Here is a 21,280-nt window from a genome sequence, read left to right as displayed (position 1 = left end):
AGTTGCACCACTTTGTTCTTGTTTGGCCCCCTGAGCCTCACCTTAACAAATTCTGGTGTCTTTATTTTAGAGATTTTGGGGTTTAGGCTAGCTCACAGCTCTCCGAGGGTGTTAACTAAGGAGTTTTGACACATTCTCAGCCAGTACCAAGGGAGAAAATTAAGGAGGAGGAAAGAAATAAAAAATAATAACTAGAATGAAATAGAAGTCATATACACTGTCAAAATGTCCCATGATTGGGTTTCCCTGGTGGTGCAGTGGTTGAGAGTCCGCCTGCCAATGCAGGGGACATGGGTTCGTGCCCCGGAGTGGGAGGATCCCACATGCCGCGGAGCAGCTGGGCCCGTGAGCCGTGGCCGCTGAGCCTGCGCATCCGGAGCCTGTGCTCTGCAACGGGAGAGGCCCCAACATGAGAAGCCCGCGTACAGCAAAAAAAAAAAAAAAAAAAAAAAAAAAGTCCTATGATTGAGAAGTCCTGGTTCCATCAGCACTTGAAAGCCTCAAAATCCTACCAGGTAGAGCTGGAAAGACCTAGAGAGCTCACCTCACCCAGTGGTTCTCAGTCTGGGCTGCACATTAGACTCACCTGGGAAATTAAATTTAAAAAAAAAAGTGTTGCTGCCAGAGCTTCATCCAGATCCCTCTGGAAGCGATGTCTCAGCACAGGCACATCTATAAAAGCATCCTAGATGATTTTCATGCACAGTCAGGGCTGAGAATCACTGATTTCTAGCTCAGTCTTGGGTGAACAAATTGACCCCCAGAAGACACGTGTGTCATAAGAAACCTACTTCGTGTAGCGGCCCACTTGGTGGCACGTTTGTGATCTGGACTCAGTAGAATGGACCCTGGGGTGAACGACGGGTACAAATAATTTCCTCTCGGCTCCTGAAACCGTTTGGGACAGGGGTTCCCAAACGTGACAACTTGATTGGAGGAAATAAAAGATACAATTGTCTTTTACAGTTTTCATCTTTGATGAAACCTCAAATTTCTCATCTAGTTGCAATTCACTTACAAATGACAGGATAGGAAATAAAACCCAGCTAAATCCATGGTTCCCAAAGCATAGTCCCTGCACCCATAGCATCAGAATCATGTGGGAATTTGTTCGACATGCAAACTATTGGGTCCCAACTTAGACATACTGAATCAGAAGCTCTGGGAGGGGGGCCCAGCCCCTAGTTTAACTGGCCCCGGCCCTCTGTGTGAGTGTGATGCAGGCTCATGTTTGGGAACCACTGGAGCAGAGGCTGCAGAGGAGAAAACAGACAATTGTAATTTCATGCCTCCATGGGTTGAGCGTAGGTGCTGGGGAGGGTAAGGAAAAGGATCCCAATGCAAGTCATTCATAAGAGACAGCAAAACACAAAGCAAGTAAAGGAGATGATACATGTTTGTATTTGAAAATTTTCTGTGTCCTTTTTAAGTTGTTTGACCCCTTTTTCATGTATATATATGTGTGTGTATATATAGGTATACATGTGTATATGTGTGTGTGTGTACACACACTCAAAACGGATAAAATAGGAAATTGAGAAAATCAGGACACATGAAAAGAAGGGTAGAAAACCACTAAATCCACAAAAATGCATATATGGAGATTTACTACAAGTTTAATTTTCATAAGCACAGTGGTCAAAGAAAGAAACAGTATTCACAGAAAAGCAAATCGAGTGTTCAGATGAAACCCAGCTTTTGCTACTAAAGAATGACTGAGCAAAACTTCTTTCCTTATAATGAGAACATTTCAATATAGTGGATGGCATCCTTGGCTACCTGCGTGTAAGCAACGTGTGCCACTTTCTTTGACAATCGAGGCTTGGCAGAAGACAGAGTTAAGGCCCTATCAAGAAACTGGAGAGCTCCCTCAAGATGAGCACTTAAAAGGAGGCTTCTCCAACTCCAAAGCTCCCTAGACACTCAGTATTTGTGGGAAAAAGAATGTCAGAGGAGCACATGTCCATGTCCACTGGCAGCCTGCACTTTTTCCTGAGAACTAGCTCAAGATCAATCCTCTCTTGTGTAACCACTTCACTTTCCCACGATGATATGTAATAACTTGCACATTGTTGCAAGGATGATTTTTAAAGCATGATACCATGCTTGGTTTTACTTTGTTGTGTTTCATTTACATTTTATTTTAGTCTTAAAATGTGCCATTGCAAGAGCCTATTGATTTTATAAGAAATACAGTGATGTATCCTAAAATTCATGGCTTATATATTTTTGATCATTTTGCATGGTCTACTATATACAATATATCATTTGTGAAGAAGAGAAAAGGTTGAGATAAAATCATCTTAGATTCGCTTAGGAAGAGCCTTTGAAGAACAGGATAAAAAGAGAATATGCTTCTTCTTCCTCACCACCCCTACTCACCTTCCCCACAATGAACCAACGTGACAAAGTATAACCACAGGTTGAGGCCACTCAGCTAAAAGAGCATTCGTCCCGAATTCCCACCTATGAAGCCACAGCCGTCAACATCCCTTGGGAGATATCTTAGCCCAAATTCTACTCTGTGCAGAAACAAGGCTCACAAATGAGTTTAGCTTATGTAGCTTCTTCATACCTTTGCCAGTGGTTAGTTAGCTGCAGATTAATTTTCCTGTAGTTATCATGAGGATGTGTTGCAGCGATAAGGCAGACGCCTTTTGTTCCATTTGCAGCTGTTTAATTACCTTACTTTTTGTCAAATGCCATTAAGGGATCGAGCGTGGAAATCAGCAAACCCTGCATCAGTGTGGTTCATTGATATAATGTGAATATTCCTTATGGACTGAAACATATACATTTACGTTTATAACATATGTATATGTGGGTATATATACAATAGATGTGTAACCTTCTATAATAGTTTAAGCTGTTATAGTTAGGCTCAAGTAAAATACTATTTGTATGAAATCAAACTGAAGCTACTAGCAGTTTATATTCACTATGTACTTTCTTAGAGAACATACACCTTAAGATGCTATTTGAAAATTAAAATACAATTTGAAAATAAAAAGCAGTAACATATCTCTTTCCTGTTATCTCTGCCTTATTATTATGTCTTTGAAGCAGCTGTCTTTATGTGAAGACAGAAACAATTAAAAATTTTTAAATGTATAACTTCAACATGGGGTTTAATGAAAGGTAAAGTAGAACATTTCTTTTTCATGCACAAACTACAGAAGTGAAAAATGCAAGTGCAAAATGAAAACTTCAAGCATGGTGTTGCACTATACATAATGCAAGATAAATTAAATGAAGAGGAGTTGACTATCATGATGAATTCCCAGTTTGTTTTGGTTTGTGATGATTTATAGCTGACATATAATATGAGCAACAGTAATATTGCTTCTCCATTTTCTTGATATCTGTGCAGACTGTGTCTTTTTCTTTAATGCACAGAGAAGAGAGAAGGTAAAATTCTGGGCTTAATATTTAGAAACCTCTTGGCTGTTCTACTGCTAATTGGAAAAAAGTCTATTTCTTTTTTTTTTAATTTTTTTTATTAGTTTCTGCTTTATAACAAAGTGAATCAGTCATACATATACATCCGTTCCCACATCCCTTCCCTCATGCATCTCCCTCCCTCCCACCCTCCCCATCCCACCCCTCCAGGCAGTCACAAAGCACCGAGCTGATCTCCCCGTGCTCTGCGGCTGCTTCCCACTATCTATCTACCTCACGTTTGGTAGTGTATACATGTCCATGCCTCTCTTTCGCTTTGTCACAGCTTACCCTTCCCCCTCCCCATATCCTCAAGTCCATTCTCAAGTAGGTCTGTGTCTTTATGCCCGTTTTACCCCTAGGTTCTTCATGACATTTTTTTTAATTCCATATATATGTGTTAGCATACGGTATTTGTCTTTCTCTTTCTGACTTACTTCACTCTGTATGACAGACTCTAGGTCTATCCACCTCATTACAAATAGCTCAGTTTCGTTTCTTTTTATGGCTGAGTAATATTCCATTGTATATATGTGCCACATCTTCTTTATCCATTCATCCGATGATGGACATTTAGGTTGTTTCCAGCTCCCGGCTATTGTGAATAGAGCTGCAATGAACATTTTGGTACATGTCTCTTTTTGAATTATGGTTTTCTCAGGGTATATGCCTAGTAGTGGGATTGCTGGGTCGAATAGTCTTGTTATTTGAAATAATTATTTGTTATAGGTAATTCTGTTGTTATGTGGAAAAACGTCTTTCAAATATGTTTATTCATTGACATATCTGAAATCCAAGAAAATTGCATCTATGAGAATGTGTGGAACTGCTTCCTTCTGCTTTTCAAAATGACCCTCCCCATACAGTGTAACTAAGTTAAAAATTAAATAGTTTCCAAGTGGTGCTTGTGGTGACACACAAATGCTCAGAGGCCCTGTAAGTCGGTTAATCTTGAGCCTCTGTCCGTAGAAGCTTTTCTCTTTATTTCACTGGAGTCGAGTTGATTTACAATGTTGTGTTAGTTTCAGGTGTACAGCAAAGTGACTCAGTTATACATATGCACATTCTTTTTCATGTTCTTTTCCGTTATGGTTTATCACAGGACACTGAATATAGTTCCCTGTGCTCTACAGGAGGATCTTGTTTTTGATCCATTCTCTATATCATAGTTTGAATTAAAACCCTGAAGTCAGTGTAGTCAGTCCTTTCCTCTCCTCTCACGGCTCATTCCTGTTCCTCTTCCCAAGTTCGTGTCTACATCCCACCAACTTTACTTATTCCATATCTCCTGTTATCTTTTTTCATTGTCACGACTGTTACACTACTGCATGTTCTTATTACTGTTGATTTTGACGATTGTAATATTCTCTTCTTTTTCTTTCTAATCTCTGAGGTTACACAGGCAAATTAATCTTTTTAATAATTTTCTTTCTTAATCCGATTCTTTATTGAGTTCCCCCTCCAACTGAATATATTGATAGTTAAAACTTTTTATGTGCATGCCTGTGTGTGTGTGTGTGTGTGTGTGTGTAAATGTTGGCGCTGGATGAAGGAAATGTATTTTAGGCTCTCCACAATCTTAATTTGTCAGCATGACATCCCAATACAATCCTACCCAAACTTTCATGTTCCTTTCAAGCTTAGCCTCATACTTGACCCGATTACCTGGTGATTCCTACTTCTAGGCATTCACTGAAAGGATCTTCTATGTCTGGAGTATTCTACCAACCTCCATCTCCATCTGCCAAAAATTCTCCCCAGGCCCCAATTCCACTTCCTATAAACATCTTCCATTAGGCTCTAGCCACTCTCCCCCCACCCCCAATCTACACATTCTCTTTCCCTGCCTTGCACAGCATTTGATATGGCATACATCACACGGTGACTTGGATTCCAGCTAGTTGTGCAGCTGTCCAATATATAAAGTGTTAAAGTATAAGCTCCTTGAAGGACAGAGACTGAGACTTACTCATCTTTGCATTTATCTCAGCACCTTGTATAACCTTGAACACATGCAACAGATTATTTGGTGAGAGAATGATTACATGAATAAATAAACAAATAAAGGAATACGTGAATAAATGAATCAAGAATGACCAGTGTTCACTCAAGGTGGCTGGAGCTGCTATAAAACATCAAAATTTTGCCAAGACACTCGCTTGCCTATGTAGGAGAACTTATATGCAGAAGCATATTTTTAATTCATTCAGTGCATTCTTGGTTATCTGTAAATAAATTCCCTTCTTTGTCAGTTATGCATGGCAACTTGAGACTTCCTTTGAAGTAATGCTCCACCAGATAAGATTAATGAATAAACAAAAACAGAAAGAAGTCATGGTTGAGGATGAGGTTATGAGGATTCAAACACTAAGCAATCACAGAAAAGCGCTATCACAAAATCAATTTGAATTAAGAATCTCTGCTACATGCAGAAAAGTAAAAGGACTAAAAAGTTATAATGATAAGTTTTCTGATAGCTCTGTTATTATGCATGTACAAAAGCCCTATTCTGCATCTGAGCAAATATATTTCTTTGGTTATATCTCCACAGAAAGCAAATGAGTGTGTGTTATCTGTCCTTTTGTTTTTCCTTTTCCCTTCAACGCATGCAGTGAATAAAAACTGAGCCTAACAACTTTAAGAATTCCTGCTTAGAAATGTCTCTAGTTCAGTTTTGTCCATCTTACGAACACACACAGAAAGGTCTCAAAGCTGACGTAAAATGGATGTTGGTGACGTGTGAGAGTGTAGAGAGAATCATTACCTCAGGATATTTATTCAATGTTTATTATCTATTAACTCATCTATATGTCACCAGAATTATAAGGTAGGATCTGGAAAGGTAAGCACCACTGGGGAAAATCCATTTCTCTACTCAGAAGTAGACCGTGCTTTGTCTGAACCCACCAACAGAGTGTGGATGGGTAAGCAAGGTGATGACTAACAAAGGAGAGATTATCCCATAGGGCACAACCCATCCTTTGATCTCTCCTGACTTGGAGGATTTGGACCCTCTGAGCTGATACTAAGACAAATGAGGAAGATCTATCCTGTTGTCGGTTACAGTTGGGGCCGGGACTCCTGGGGCTACACATGCCAACACACAGGGGAAGAAATCTCACGTACTCCATGCACCCACGGAGACGTCTCAGAAAGCCCTCCAAGAGGATCTGGCCCACTGTGATATTGAATCACTAGGCTAGCCACTAATAGGGGAGTTCTTACGACAACCTTCGATCCCAATCAGGGTTTAAACTCCTGGGATCAATAGGTTCGAACCATCACCAGAGGTGATAGGGCTGCAAGGGGAGCAATTCAGATAGCATCTTACCAAGCCACTGCAGCTCACCTGACCCAAGTACCTGTGAGCTCAAATAAGCCTTGGCTTCCTCTGCTTCCATCATGGGCACAAGTGATCAGTGTGTTCCTCTCCACTGTTTTCCATCGTGTGGTATCTGATGGGAAGAGGACGCAGCTGATTTGCTGTGACTTTGGATTTGCTCCAGGACCCAGTGAGGAACCAGGGACGTTGCTATGTCTCTGCCTTTGTTGTTGATCCTTCCCTGCAGCTCTGTGCAGATGGTCTGAGGTTTTGACCAAGTCAGTGGTGACAAATTAGGGCATGAAATCAAACTCAGGAAGTCATGGTATATACCAGGTTTTTCGAGTTGAAAATATTCCTTTGAGAAAACAAAACACTTAAAAAAGTCACTTGTGTGTAAAGAGCTGTCACTCATCTGTAGATGTTAAAAAGATTGTAGATTCAGCATGACCCATCTTATGATTATAAAAATTGTATCAGCTCTCTACAAAATATTTTTATTCCTATGTCATAATTGTACCTTTAATAGAAGTTTTCAAAAAATTTTAAATCTCAGGCTGAATGGTAGCTCATAATACTTATCTTCATCTCTGTAGGGAAATCTTAGAAACCTGATTTGCAAGGCCTTTTTCTTTTAATTCTAAAGATATTCTCTGGCTCCATATCAGTAAGAGTTGCTGGAAACAGCTGCTAGTAAGACTAATATTAAATACTGCCTATCTTCTTCTCTGTTTATTAAATAAGAGTTACTTCTCCTTTCTACAGCAGATCGGTTTGCTTGACTTCCTCTGATGCTCAGAGAGGGTGTAAAATTGGTACACCTCAGTTTAGTTCCTCAAATGCAAATAAAGAGTGCATGGTACTTGTAAGGGTCATACATTTCTCACTTTCATTATAAGTGAGTTTTCCCGAAACATAAACAAAACACTGGTAGTTGGTAACATCTTCTGAGAATTGATAAATCATCTCGCTAACCTCGGCTATCTCTTTTGGTCTGTACACGCTTAAACAACAGTTTAAAGTATAGCATTCCCAATCCATTTGCGGTCTAGGAATCAGCCATCTTCACCTTGACTTTTTAACACTCTCATCACTTAAATTAATCTTAATATCCTGCTATTCTTTCCATACAAAGAAGATCCTGACCCTCAAAATTAATAAACAAGAATTTATTCAGCTCATAATAGCAGAACTTGCAAAGATGAAACAACAAACAGCAAAGACCGGATCTGTATCTGTGCTAAGAACAGTGACACCTCAAACACTGCAGGGAAAGAAGATCTAGAGTCTATTTCATGAAGGATGTGAGTCTTGGGGCAGCTTAAATTTAAATGAAGTGTGATCAAGAAATAGGGTCTCAGGGGTTTGGGATCATATTTGAGAAAATTCCCAGAAGCACAGTCGCAGAACGCAATAGGCTGAGGAAATAAACATCTGAGCATTAATTTTAAAAAAATAGTATTTAACCATTGACACTTAATTAACTTAATTCTTATAAACAATCCTATGAAGTAGACACTGCTGTTTTCCTATTTTATTGGTGAGGAACTTGAAAATACCAGAGATTAAGTGAGGTAACAGACATGGACCAGCAGAACTAGGGTTCTAAGGTGATTGTACTATTAAAAACCACAGCAGTATTTCCCAACACTTTCTACATCATGACACGCGCAGAGCATGGTAACATTTGTGAGTTAACTGGGATTAATGGACAACACACCCAGACCCTTAAAATGCCCCCTAGATGGAGAGGAATCAAGATCTTGGCACAGTGGTAAGTTATTTGTGGCAAAACTCATAGCTTCTCAGCTGGTAAATTCTGTAGCATGCTGCTATGCCTGTATGTTAGGGATTAAGAGGAAATACAGCAGGATGGGTAAGGTAAATCCAAATTATGGAAGGTCAGCTGAAAACCAGGTGAAGTAATTTGGATTTTATTTGATTGATGATAGGGTTCTTGAAGAATGGCAGTATTTTAAGAGGATCTGAATAACTGTATGTTTAAAGAATGATTTGGGGCTTCCCTGGTGGCGCAGTGGTTGAGAGTCCGCCTACTGATGCAAGGGACGCGGGTTCGTGCCCCTGTCCCGGAAGATCCCCCATGACGCGGAGGGGCTGGGCCCGTGAGCCATGGCCGCTGAGCCTGCGCGTCCGGAGCCTGTGCTCCACAACGGGAGAGGCCCCAACAGTGAGAGGCCCGCGTACCGCAAAAAAAAAAAAAGAATGATTTGGAAGGAGCAGAGGCTTTAAGACAGTTTGTATATCTGGTGACAATTCAAAAGTACCAGAGCAATGGCAGTGAGGATGAAAAGAGGAAAATAATTTAAAAACCCAAAACACTAAGGGAGAAAAATTATTGGCATGTTGATCATTTGAATTTAGAGTACGAAGTACCTGAAAAGCTCAAAGCAAAGGCAAGCAATAGAACGGGATGTTGATGTTGATGGAATGGCATCTTTGGGAAGAGAAGCTATTTTGGAGATGGTGAGATGCAGGAACCAGTAAGAACCGGCTGAGGTTTCTTGCTGTTGGAAGGGCAACGGTTGGTTTTGGAGATGAATATTTTAAAATCACAAGTCTAGGAGCAATGCTTGAACTTGTGGTCCAGGATGGCCTCCCTGGGGCAGTCAGCGTAGAATGGAAAAATCAAAGGGTTAAGTACAAAACTCCCAGGATAAGCAGAGGGGAAATGCTGACAAAGAAATTTCAGGGGGTGGAGCAGGGAGATCGGTCTGTTGGAAAGGAAGGAAAACAGACTCTCAACACTAGAAATTTTAGGTCATGTAGTTTAAGAATTCCTTTACACTATGCCTGCCATGTAATCACACAACTTACGTTTGTTGCTTGAGTACCTTCCATGGTGGGAAATCCACACCCTCCTGGGCAAGATCAGTTCATCTTTGGAAAGTTCTGTATATATCAATATATATATATATATTCTTTAACTTGTACTCCCTGGATCCAGTTATGGTTCAGAATAAGACCGGCTGCCCTTTCACACAATAGCCTGTCATATATCTAAAGACAATTGGCATGTAATGGCCCTTCCTTGCTCTTTTTTTCCCCTCCAAGATGTTAAATGTAGGACTTAATTTTTTTTTTTTATGTCTCAAAATGAGTACACTCATACTGTAAGAGGTGGGCCTTGTACCCTACAATATTAAATTATGGTAGACGAGTTTTACCCATGAATTTAGACATGCTGAATTGTATACTATTCTCCACATGGTAACTCACCTGTTATGTCTTATCATAGGATCATCTCCCGCATCATCTTTCATCTTTCCAGGTTCCAGAATACCGACATTCTGGGTTGGTCCTCCATAAGTAGTCACTATTTCAATTCCTACGATCATCCTGCATGCTCTTCTGATTCCACTTTTCCCAAGTGTAAGGGTAGTGATATAAGAGCAGTGTCATATAAGCCAAAAAGGGAGAAGTTTCAAGAAGGAGGGGTTAGTCCATAATGTAAAAGGACATCAGGAAAGACGGAGAACTAGAGAAGGCCCTTGGACTTGACTATGAGGAGGACGTTGGTAGCTTAGGAGAAAAGTAATCTCATTAGTACGGTAGATTAGGAAATATCTCCCTGACTTACATCACAGTCCTATGAGATGAAAAATGACAGAGTCCTGTGAAGTAAAATGCAGACATAAAAAATGGTGTTGCTTTAACCTAAATGTTCATCAACAGAGGAATGGATAAAGAAGATACATATGGGCTTCCCTGGTGGCGCAGTGGTTGAGGGTCTGCCTGCCGATGCAAGGGACACGGGTTCGTGCCCCGGTCTGGGAAGATCCCACATGCCGCGGAGCGGCTGGGCCCGTGAGCCATGGCCGCTGGGCCTATGCGTCCGGAGCCTGTGCTTCGCAACCAGAGAGGCCACAACAGTGAGAGGCCCACATACCACAAAAAAAAAAAAAAAAAAGAAGATACATATATATAATGGAATATTACTCAGCCATAAAAAGGAACAAAATTGGTTCATTTGTAGAGACGTGGATGGACCTAGAGAGTGTCCTACAGAGTGAAGTAAGTCTGAAAGAGAAAAACAAATATTGTATATTAATGAATATATATGGAATCTAGAAAACTGGTAGAGATGATCTTATTTGCAAAGCAGAAATAGAGACACAGACGTAAAGAACAAATTTATGGATACCAAGGGTGGGGTGGAGTGGGATGAATTGGGAAACTGGCGTTGACACATAAACACTACTGATACTCTGTATAAAATAGACAACTGAGGGGAACATACTGTATAGCACAGGGAACTCTACTTAATGAACTGTGGTGACCTAAATGGAAAGGAAATCCAAAGAAGAGGGGATATATGTATACGTATAGCTGATTCACTTTGCTATACAGCAGAAGCTAACACAATATTATAAAGCAACTATACTCCAATAAAAATTAATTTAAACAAACTAAAAAAGAATTGAGTTGCTTTTCTAAAAAAGCATGCATTTATTACCTAGCAGCACTTTTTGTTGACTTTATTGACTGTTTATGTATTGGCAATAGTGCCCTACTTTGGGATAATATATATATTTTGCAGTATTTTCTCATATATCTTATTTGAGCCTTGTGATAGCCATATAAAATTTTACAGATGAAAAACCAACTGTCTGAAAACTTGTCTGAGAGCACCCAACATACAGAAGAGTGAAGCTGAATCCCATCCCAGGTTTACTCTACACAGATCTAAACACACTCCCATGCCAGGATTTCTTTGAGACATGTTTGTGACTCGACTAACCTGGGGATTCAAAGGTGTCATACCTAACTCACCTGGATGCTGTCAGAATTCGTGACCTTGGCCTTACAAGCACTTGCTTTAACTGACTTCACAAACTAGCTGCTAAAATCTGTTAGTCCCAGTGCATTGGCAGCAGTAACATAGAAAAACCAAATTAATAGTAGTAGTAACAATAGTATTAATCCCATGGTCCCATGATAAAGTTAACAAATTAGCCATAATAAAATTAACAAGTATTAGATTGCCTACTATACGCCAGACATGTACTCTTTTATTTAATCCTCATGGCACCCTAAGAGTTATTTTTGACCTCATTTTACACATGAGTAAACAGAGAACTTCTCCAGTTTACTGGAGTGGAAAACAAGGATGTGAGTCAGGACTGGATTTGCTTGTGAACCTCAAGCACCAAATAAGTCTATATTTTTTATTTTTATTTTTTCTGTGACAGTGGAAAAAATACAACAGAAGGGATACGAATTCATCCATGAGGGAGATGAATGGATACTGTACACAGAAACAATCTTTGTCCCATTTCCTCCTATTTTCAGCATCTGTTCTTCCGCATCGCTGTGTCTTCTGGTCTCTCAAACCCATCCTTTTCTCATAAAACAATGACCATGAGGTGGTTTCACTAGCTTCCCTGCTCAGTTCATCTAGACTTTATGACAACTATCTTCACACCATCTTCTCTGATGCACCAGAATCCTTCACTCCTCATCCTTCTCCAGCCTGACCTAGTGATCTCGGGAAGGAGAGGTTGTGCTACCCTTTGTAGGACCTCTCTGACTGCTCAGCATACTGAATCCCAGAACGTCCACCATAAATCCATGCTGTCTCATCTCACCGGGGACCTCATGGCTGCTCCACGATTCTGATATACATGCTTGGTTAACTTTCCATCACATTCTCCCAGTGGCTTTCTTTAATTATTTACAGCCTCTGTGAGACCGTAACCCCATGCCTTCCTGCCTTCCCTTTAGTTATCTGTTGTCTGTTATATCAGGGAAGATAGTAAGACCCCCCTAGGCCCAGGGGCTGCACCTTCCCTGCCCCCACCTCCTTTCCATCTTCACCTGCCATTTCTCCTCTACCTCTTGCTCACGGGAAATGGTGTCTGTTTCCCTCCTGGATACCCTTGCACTTGTCCAAAGATATTCCTCTACCATTTCTTCTTTCCCCGCATTCTCCTGACTTCTCAAGAAACTTCATTTAACAATGGGTCATTCTCTTGCCTGATTATTTCTGTAAATGTCTCCCTCTCTGTGGCACCTTCACTTCTGCTTATGAACACAGCTTTTACTGTTAAAAAACAATGAAATGAAAGTGAAAACTAGTATTTTCTCTAGTCTGCCATCCTTTCATTGCTCTGCTATATTTCTCAAAAAGAGTGGTTATATCTCCTCACTTGTTTACTTGAGCACTAATTTCTCGTAACTGCTTACTACCCTTCAACATGCCTTCTGCCCAACATGTGTTCTAATCATTTTTTAGCTTAAGAAAGTGAATTCTAAGAATGGACATCAAAACACAACCATACAAAATCTGTGGGATGCAGCAAAAGCAGTTCTTAGAGGGAAGTTCATAGCAATACAGGCCTTCTTCAAAAAACAAGATAAATCTCAAATAAACAACCTAACCTACCACCTAAAATAATTAGAAAAAGAAGAACAAAAAAACCCCTAAAGTCAGCAGAAGGTAGGACATAATAAAGATCAGAGAGGAAATAAATAAAATAAAGGTTAAAAAAATAGAAAAATATCAATAAAACCAAGCTGGTTCTTTGAAAGGCGAAGAATGGGCACCAAACTCTGAAGCATGATGACTAGTTTTGAGTAAAGATTAACGTCCAAACTAAACCATTACAAACATAGCAGTGTCCATAAGTACTGTGTTTAAAGCTTATTTAGTTAGAGAGGAGGATGGAAGAAAATGTAGGTAGGGAAATGAGGGGATAGAGAAAGGGAAAAAAATGGCATGGAATATGGGAAAAGAGTTGCAATGCTGTCTGAAGGTTACAGGGATGACTGCCTTTAAGAGTCCCATGTTGTAGATGTGCTTCGATGCCAAAACTAGTAGTCATGGAAACCAAGCAAGGCCCTCGGGGATCCTGACACACTCTGCAGGCTGTCTCCCATCTCTTCCCAAGTGTTACCACATTGTTCCAGATTCTTAATACCTAGATGTTTGTAATCGTTGCCCAAATGGTGTCCCTGCCTTCAGGTTCTCTTCTCTCTTCCTCTCAAGTCACCCTCCATGCAGATGCTAGTGTCTGATTTTCTTTTCATGTAGCAAGAACTAAGAAAATGTGAATGAATTAAATAATGAATGAATGAATGAATGAATGAAAATAATTCTAAAGTTACATAATCACTGTGGCCCTCACAAATATTTTTTAAAGTGATGAATTATTTTTTTAAAAACTTATGCATTAAAAAAAAATACTATTCTACCTGAGCCAAGAAGCCTTGGCAAGGGATGGGGACTGGAGGTGGCAGTGGAGGTCATTTTCAGATCTATAAGACTGAAAAAAAAAAAAGCCAACATTTCTTAAAACTCAAACATTAAGGGGGGACTTGAAGCTGCAAACACATGCATTTGTGTTTTCTAAAATTTATTTTAGAAATTAAATTAAAATTAAATTAAAATTAAACATTTTCTAAAATTTAATTTGCTCAATAGCATTTTATGGTCCACTCTTTACAGAAAACTGGAAATTATATGGAAGTGTAGATGTTTATTCATTAGTCATAAATGGTGAAAAGCCTAACACATGGTGGTTGGACTGTAAGCAGCCAGTTAAAATACTAAAATGCCAATAATATCTGTGAATTCAGCTTGTTCCTGCAGCTAGGTGACAGACACCAATGTAGATCATCAATGATTTTTAAAAATCACTTAATTCCCAAGTCTCGATTTCCCATAAGGTAAAAATGCATCAAAATTATGATTATTTTACAGTGCATTTTAATTTTATTATTGAAATCATTTTCTCTACACAATTATTCTGTTGGAAAAAGCATGTTTATATTTTTATTACTATGCTTTCATTTATAATTTAGCAGTTATGGTTTGTGTGAAGTATATCAATTTAAGGATTGTTTAATTCTTCCTGTAATGGCTCTGTCACTTTATTTTCATTTCTAGCAGATATTTGAAGTTGATATTTAGCTTTTAAATTCATTTAGAACAATCTCAACATAGTTTGAAAAAGACTCTTTAGGAGCCAACCTGAGTTGGATAATTTAGAAAAAATTCAAAATGCTAAAATCACATAAAAAGAAATCTTGTGAAATGGAAATGAAAATGAACCAAGCTTTTGATTTTTCCTATGGGAAATAATCTTAACTTTATGAAAAAATGATATTGCCAGTGATGCTTCAGGTGACAGTTTCAGGAGAAGTTCTTTAAAAAAAATCTGTAAGATATAAGAAGTCTTGACTACAAGCAGAGAATGGTTCTGGTCAGTCTGAACTCAGTAATCAGTGAGGTCCCTGTTTACATCTGCTTATGATGAATTACTTCTTTAAGTTAGTAAAAATTCAGAGCCTCAGAATCATCTTGGCAGCTGTGCAGCACTTGACCCCCTTTGTGGTGACGAATTATGAGATGGCATTAACTACAAATTTTTCTTTTTCAAATAAGAAACTTTACCCCCTGTTCCTGCAGACTGCTATGGACCAGCGGGCTTCAGTGGTGGGTCAGGAGGGGCTTTCGTCTTTATTGTGTGCTTCTCTCTGGAACCTTTACTTCAACTCTTGTTACTTGCAGAATTTGGGGTGATTTATTTTGTGAAACTTGTTTTCATCACTGTTGATAATAGTCAGACATTGTCTTTAACTCAGGATCACCGTGTTTAAGACATGTGTTTTCTGTAAAGGGACAGATAGTGAAGATGATAGTTTTTGTGGCCACGTGGCCTCTGCATCAACTCTCAGGTCTACAGTTATAGTGGAACACAGCTCTAAACAAACGTGTGTGGGTGTGGTCCAATAAAACTTTATTTACCAAAACATGCAGCAGGAAGAAACGGGTCATGGTGTGCTGGCCCCTGATCTAAGGGAGTATCTTTGTGTGGGAACAGGTAGAGAAGAGGTTCAGAGGACTTCAGAAATCTCAGCCACTCATGATGTATAGTTCGTTAGGTTTCAGTGACCCCCCAAAAAAATATTATAATAAAATGATGTGCTATAGAAACCCAGATTTGCTTTCACTGGTTGCTTTTATAATAAGTCACAGTTTGTTGACAGAACAATTCCTTTAGTCAACAAGCATCTACTGACCAACAGTCTTGGCAACAGGTATGCTATAAAGTATACTTAAGCCCTGATCCTAGGACCTACACGTTTGGAGAGAGGACATATCTCAGGCTTTCATATTAATAGGCTCTGAGATGAGTTTTAGTGTTTCCCCACCACGCCAGCCTTTGACATGTGCCGCAACATCCAACACTGCTACCTCCTAACTCTGTCCAGGGGAAGGCAGACGCTGACTTTGAACTTTCCTGTGTTCTCATCCTATCACTCCACCCAAAGAAATTTTGAAGTCAGTGTTCCTCTTGGCCTACTTTATCTTTACTTAAGAAAAGGAGATCCAAGATACTAGTGTACTGTGTCATACTTCTTTATTTTGAGGTTAGGGGAGGGTTGGGTTTCAATTCCTGTATCTCATTGCAGTAACAATCTGACCAACCATCACATTTCCCCTGGGGAGACAGCTGAGCTAGATAAATATATTTTAAAATCCACTCTTTAAAACATGCTTCCGGAGAAGAGGGATGAAAGGAAAGAGCAGTAGCAGCAACTCAAACATTCTTCCAGCCTACCACTGTGATTCTGCTCCAAAAAATTACTATACAGGTGTTTTGGGAACATTCCATTCATATTTCTAACAGAGTTAAAGCAATATTTCTAATCAAATTTAGTAACAACTTCTAACAGCTGGTTATATAATAAGAATTATTGAAGTTCTAAGGTTTGAATTTGTGACCTGGTGGTATAAAAACTTATCCAGTGAGGAAAACAAATTATTTTTTTAAACTTGAAGAAGAGAATAATGACGATTTCATAGACTATGAATCTATGACACTCGAAGTCATAGTAATTCAGTAAACTACTTGAACTAGGAATTCCTTGGAAGATGTAGTAATTAACATTTTAAAACAGTAGGATTTACTGTACTTGAACTTTCTGTAATCAGTAAGTTTTGTGACGATGATTATTGACAGTTTAGGCCTTTTGTTTTGACCAAATATGTGTGCATCTTCCTAGGAAAATCTTAATAATACTTCCAAGTTGAGACTTTCTATATTCACTTTATTCCATAGTAGCATATTAAAATGTTTCAGAATTCTTCCACATTGGTAAGATATCATATGTAATAAAGTATACACCCCATAAAACTACCATCAAAGTAAAACATTGAAGTTACCAGGTTCCAGCATTCCTTAGAATACTAAGTCATAACTTTTGTATATGAAAGCAAGCTTGTGCCTATGGACACTGACTTTTAATAGATGAAGATGGGGACATAGCTCAATAGCTATGCTGTTAAAATTGACTTCTGTGTAGGAATGATCGCACATTTTTGATGTATTGGTGTCTAACGCCTTTGAACGTGACTTAAGAGTCCAGCAATGACTACGCAAGGGAAAGGAAATTAGTATTGGCTATAGATTCTGCTCTAGCATTAAGCTGAAGTGCAATGTCCATGGGTCTGAATGTGAGGTTGCAGTTTCTAATACAGCCTGGGATGTGTGGGAGGAGGATGCCGTGTGCTCCCCGAGGGAGAGATCTCACCTGGCTGCTGTGTCCTCCCCAGGATCTGTCACTGCGAAGGGGATGAGGAGAGTCCGCTCATCACGCCCTGCCGCTGCACGGGCACCCTGCGCTTCGTGCACCAGGCCTGCCTCCACCAGTGGATCAAAAGCTCTGACACGCGCTGCTGTGAGCTGTGCAAGTACGACTTCATCATGGAGACCAAGCTCAAACCCCTCCGCAAGGTAGGGTGTCCTTGGGACTGGTGTGAGAGAGACAGCCGACAAAGCAGGCATTTTGTTAATTGAAGTATAGTTGACTTCAGTAAAAATGTACAATGTTGTGTTAGTTTCAGGTGTACAGCAAAGTGATTCAGTTACACATACATATTAAAAACCCATTTCTTTTCCGCAATAAGATCTTGCTAACATGCTAGTATCTGCTAAGAATACACATCTTGGGTTGGGCTCAATATGTAAAATGCAGCCAAGTGTTTGCAGATAATCCTCCCTACTTCTGTTTTAGGGTCTAGGGCCTCTGGTTTTTGTTTCACTCTTCAAAGTCAAAGAAAAGCATGTGCATGTGTGTATGTGTGTGTGTGCGCGCGCGCAAAATATACCTGTGGGTCAATGTAATTGAATTGATGAGAGCTGTGAGAACATTGTATTGATACTTACTGAAGTCAGTTCCCAAGGTTAGATAATAGATCCAACAGATTAAACAATATGAACTCACCTAATTTCTTGAAAGCCAGGCATTAGGTAATGGAAGAGAATGATGTCTTCTACAAGGCGTGGACTCTTTTTTGTGTTTGCCTTTATCTGGGGATTTGGTTTAATAGTTTATGTATTTATTTTTTCATGTATTATTTTTCCATATTGTGCATCAAGCTGCAAGAGAGAGGTATTTTTATCTATAAATTTAATCTTCAAATTTCTCATTTGTGTTATATTTTTCTAAAGAATGAAGGTAAGAATTGAGTTGAATATAAAGTTAGCATCTAAATCAATGCTGGCAGAGGATAGCTTGTAATGGATGCAGACGAAGACAATGAACTTTATATACTTCATGCATGATAGCTGGGACCCTGGATTTTAGCATGTTAACTTATCTTTTAGCCTAACTGAAGCCTTACTTATACGGATGCCTCAATTTCCAAAGGAGAGTATGGAGACTGCAACTTGAATAATGAATCTTCCTAGAGCTGCTTTTTCATTTAAATTTCATGCAAAGAAAAAGTGGATTAAGGTGAGGGGTTCCAGGATGAGCAGAGATGTAAAGCAAACGAGAAGATTCCAATAGACGTGCGACTGGTGGCTGGCCATTGCACATCTTCATGAATTCTGTAAATTACAGAGAGGGAGAACAGCAGTCCCTGCTTTTGTGATAGCCTAGATTTTTAAAATCTGCCAGTGGCTTATAGATGTCAAAACTGGTGCATAAAACACCTTTCAGTTATGGATTTTTTTAACATGTGTGGTGACCTGAGTGCCAAAAGGTGACACTCTGATCCTCCAAGTCCCAAAGCAATCGATGCCAGAAATAGAAATGGACCCTACCTCCTTGCCCTTTGCTTTATCTGCTGAAGGATGCTGTGTGCTCTCTGGAGCCTCTGCATGACACATTGTGCTCTGTGATTCTGTAAATTTCCTTTCTTACCCCTCAGGGAAGTACCAATTGTTTCGTAACATCTGTATAGTTCTCCATTTTCTTCAACCTACATCTGTATAAAATTTTCATTTCAACTTTTCAAACATAGTATTTCAATATGAGAACAACAATCTAGGATAATAAAATATTCTAATTTTCTCTTCTTCATACTGTGCCCCTCCCCCATTTTTAAATCTTTTTTTTTTTTTTTTTTTGCGGTACTTGGACCTCTCACTGTTGTGGCCTCTCCCGTTGCGGAGCACAGGCTCCGGATGCACAGGCTTAGTGGCCATGGCTCACTGGCCTAGTCGCTCCGCGGCATGTGGGATCTTCCCGGACCGGGGCACGAACCTGTGTCCCCTGCATCGGCAGGAGACTCTCAACCACTGCGCCACCAGGGAAGCCCCCTCCCCCATTTTTGTATCATAAGCAGTACATGATGCTGTATGGACCTTGGAAAGTCTTCTACCTTCAGCTTTTCTAGAATCACCCCTGACATACAGCTTTGATCCTTTCCTAGTATTCCATTCCCAATAAGTTACAATCCTTTCAAGAGATCTTTTTTCCTCAACCTACCTGTATACAAACCAGAGAAAGACTCCGAATACATCTGTCTTTTTAATCTTAAACTCAGCCATAAAAAGGAACAAAATTGTGCCATTTGCAGAGACGTGGATAGACCTAGAGACTGTCATACAGAGTGAAGTAAGTCAAAAAGATAAAAACGAATATCGTATAATATCTCTTATATGTGGAATCTAGAAAAATGGCACAGATGAACTTATTTGCAAAGCAGAAATAGAGACACAGATGTAGAGAACAAACTTATGGATACCAAGGGGGGAAGGGGGGTGGGATAAACTGGGAGATTGTGATTGACACATATACACAACTATGTATAAAATAGATAACCAACGAGAACCTACTGTATAGCACAGGGACCTCTACCCAATCCTCTGTCATGACCTAAATGGGAATGAAATCCAAAAAAGAGTGGGTATATGTATACGTATAACCAATTCACTTTGCTGCACAGCAGAAACTAACACAACATTGTAAAGCAACTATACTCCAATAAAAACTTAAAAAAAATACATATTGCAGCAACCTGGTGGGCACATCCTATCTGTTGATTAATGAAATACCCTAGATTCTTTTCACAGACGTTTCCTTTGATTGGTCATAAGTATTGATGAAGAGCAGCATGTCAACATCCTTCATTTTTAATGGCATATATACCTCCAGAGGATGTCAGAATCTAATCCAGAGACTGCTTGCCAACAGCCCACAGATGTGTTTTCCTTGACCCACAGGGCTGAAAATTTGAATCTGTGATTATTTCATGTAAAATCCCACACATCTGTATTTGTTTGAAACCACTGTATCTGGCTTGACAGGAACCACATTTCCGTAAGACAGCAACGAGTGCAGCTAGCGGGAGGCTGGCCCCTTTGTAAAGCTGTTTGCCCTCAAGGGCCCTGCATTTCTCAGTCCTCCCTCTTTCTGATCCTGAGAGATCTCCTCTCATTTGAGCATGAGACCTCAGTGATCTCTGAGCATCAGATCTCTCTGTGGCTCTGGTGTACAGATCTGAATTTTCAGCTCCTGGTCTAACATGGTCTAACACAGTCCTAGACATAAGAAACATACATGCTATTCCTACCTCTATGATTTATGGGCTTTAAACACCTAGAAGAAGGATTCCACTCTTTCACTTTCTCCCTTAAAATTATGGGGCCCTGTGATAATACTTCAATAGCGGTATCTGAAATGACTTTTCAGATTTTGAAGTGATGTGAACTATACAGACATGAGGCATATTTAAACGGTTCTGGATGGTTTATTTTCATGGCACTGAGATTCATCAACAGTTTTCTTTTGGTAGTTTTCAAGTGGTCATTAAGAATGACAGGTATAGCATTTAATTAGAATATATTCAAAGTACATCTAATTAATTGCTCTCAACTCAGTAATTCTATTACAGTTTATAACATTCTAAAGACCAACCACATGAAACAATTAATTTAGCTAATGATTCTGAATTTCTGTCATTAGCCAATGGAGGCAGGAGATTCTGTGGAGATGAAATGGTTTCTTGAAGTAGAAAGGTACAAATCTTCATGGTCTGACAAACCTTGGGGCTTAATAGCCTCTAAAGATATCAGTGAAAGCTTACTTCATTAATTGCTACTATTACTACACCAAAATCTAAGTTAGTGAATTCATCAAGGTATCCTAATGTTTCCAGAAGAAAATCTTTAAAGTCTAAATAAAAGCAAGGCCTTATTTGAGAAAAAGCAATTTTCATCACCTTTAAGTCAGTCGCTCAGCTACTTTTATAACACTCAATAGAAG

The 21,280-nt window shown here is 39.4% G+C and overlaps 1 protein-coding gene across 2 annotated transcripts in view; it reads left to right on the top strand.

Moving 5' to 3' along the window:
- Positions 1-21,280, top strand: part of MARCHF1 (membrane associated ring-CH-type finger 1) — a 304,632-nt gene that overhangs the window by 233,909 nt on the left and 49,443 nt on the right. For both annotated transcript variants that reach the window (XM_060114799.1, XM_060114791.1), the window contains one exon: positions 17,340-17,520. In XM_060114799.1, coding sequence (XP_059970782.1) covers positions 17,340-17,520 — 181 coding nt within the window. The remainder of the gene's footprint in view (positions 1-17,339; positions 17,521-21,280) is intronic.

The sequence above is a fragment of the Mesoplodon densirostris genome, chromosome 1 (genome assembly GCF_025265405.1).
Source record: "Mesoplodon densirostris isolate mMesDen1 chromosome 1, mMesDen1 primary haplotype, whole genome shotgun sequence".
NCBI classification, from domain to species: Eukaryota; Metazoa; Chordata; class Mammalia; order Artiodactyla; family Ziphiidae; genus Mesoplodon; species Mesoplodon densirostris.
The sequence above is the reverse complement of the archived record's forward strand: the minus strand, read 5'-3'. Positions and strand labels throughout refer to the sequence as shown.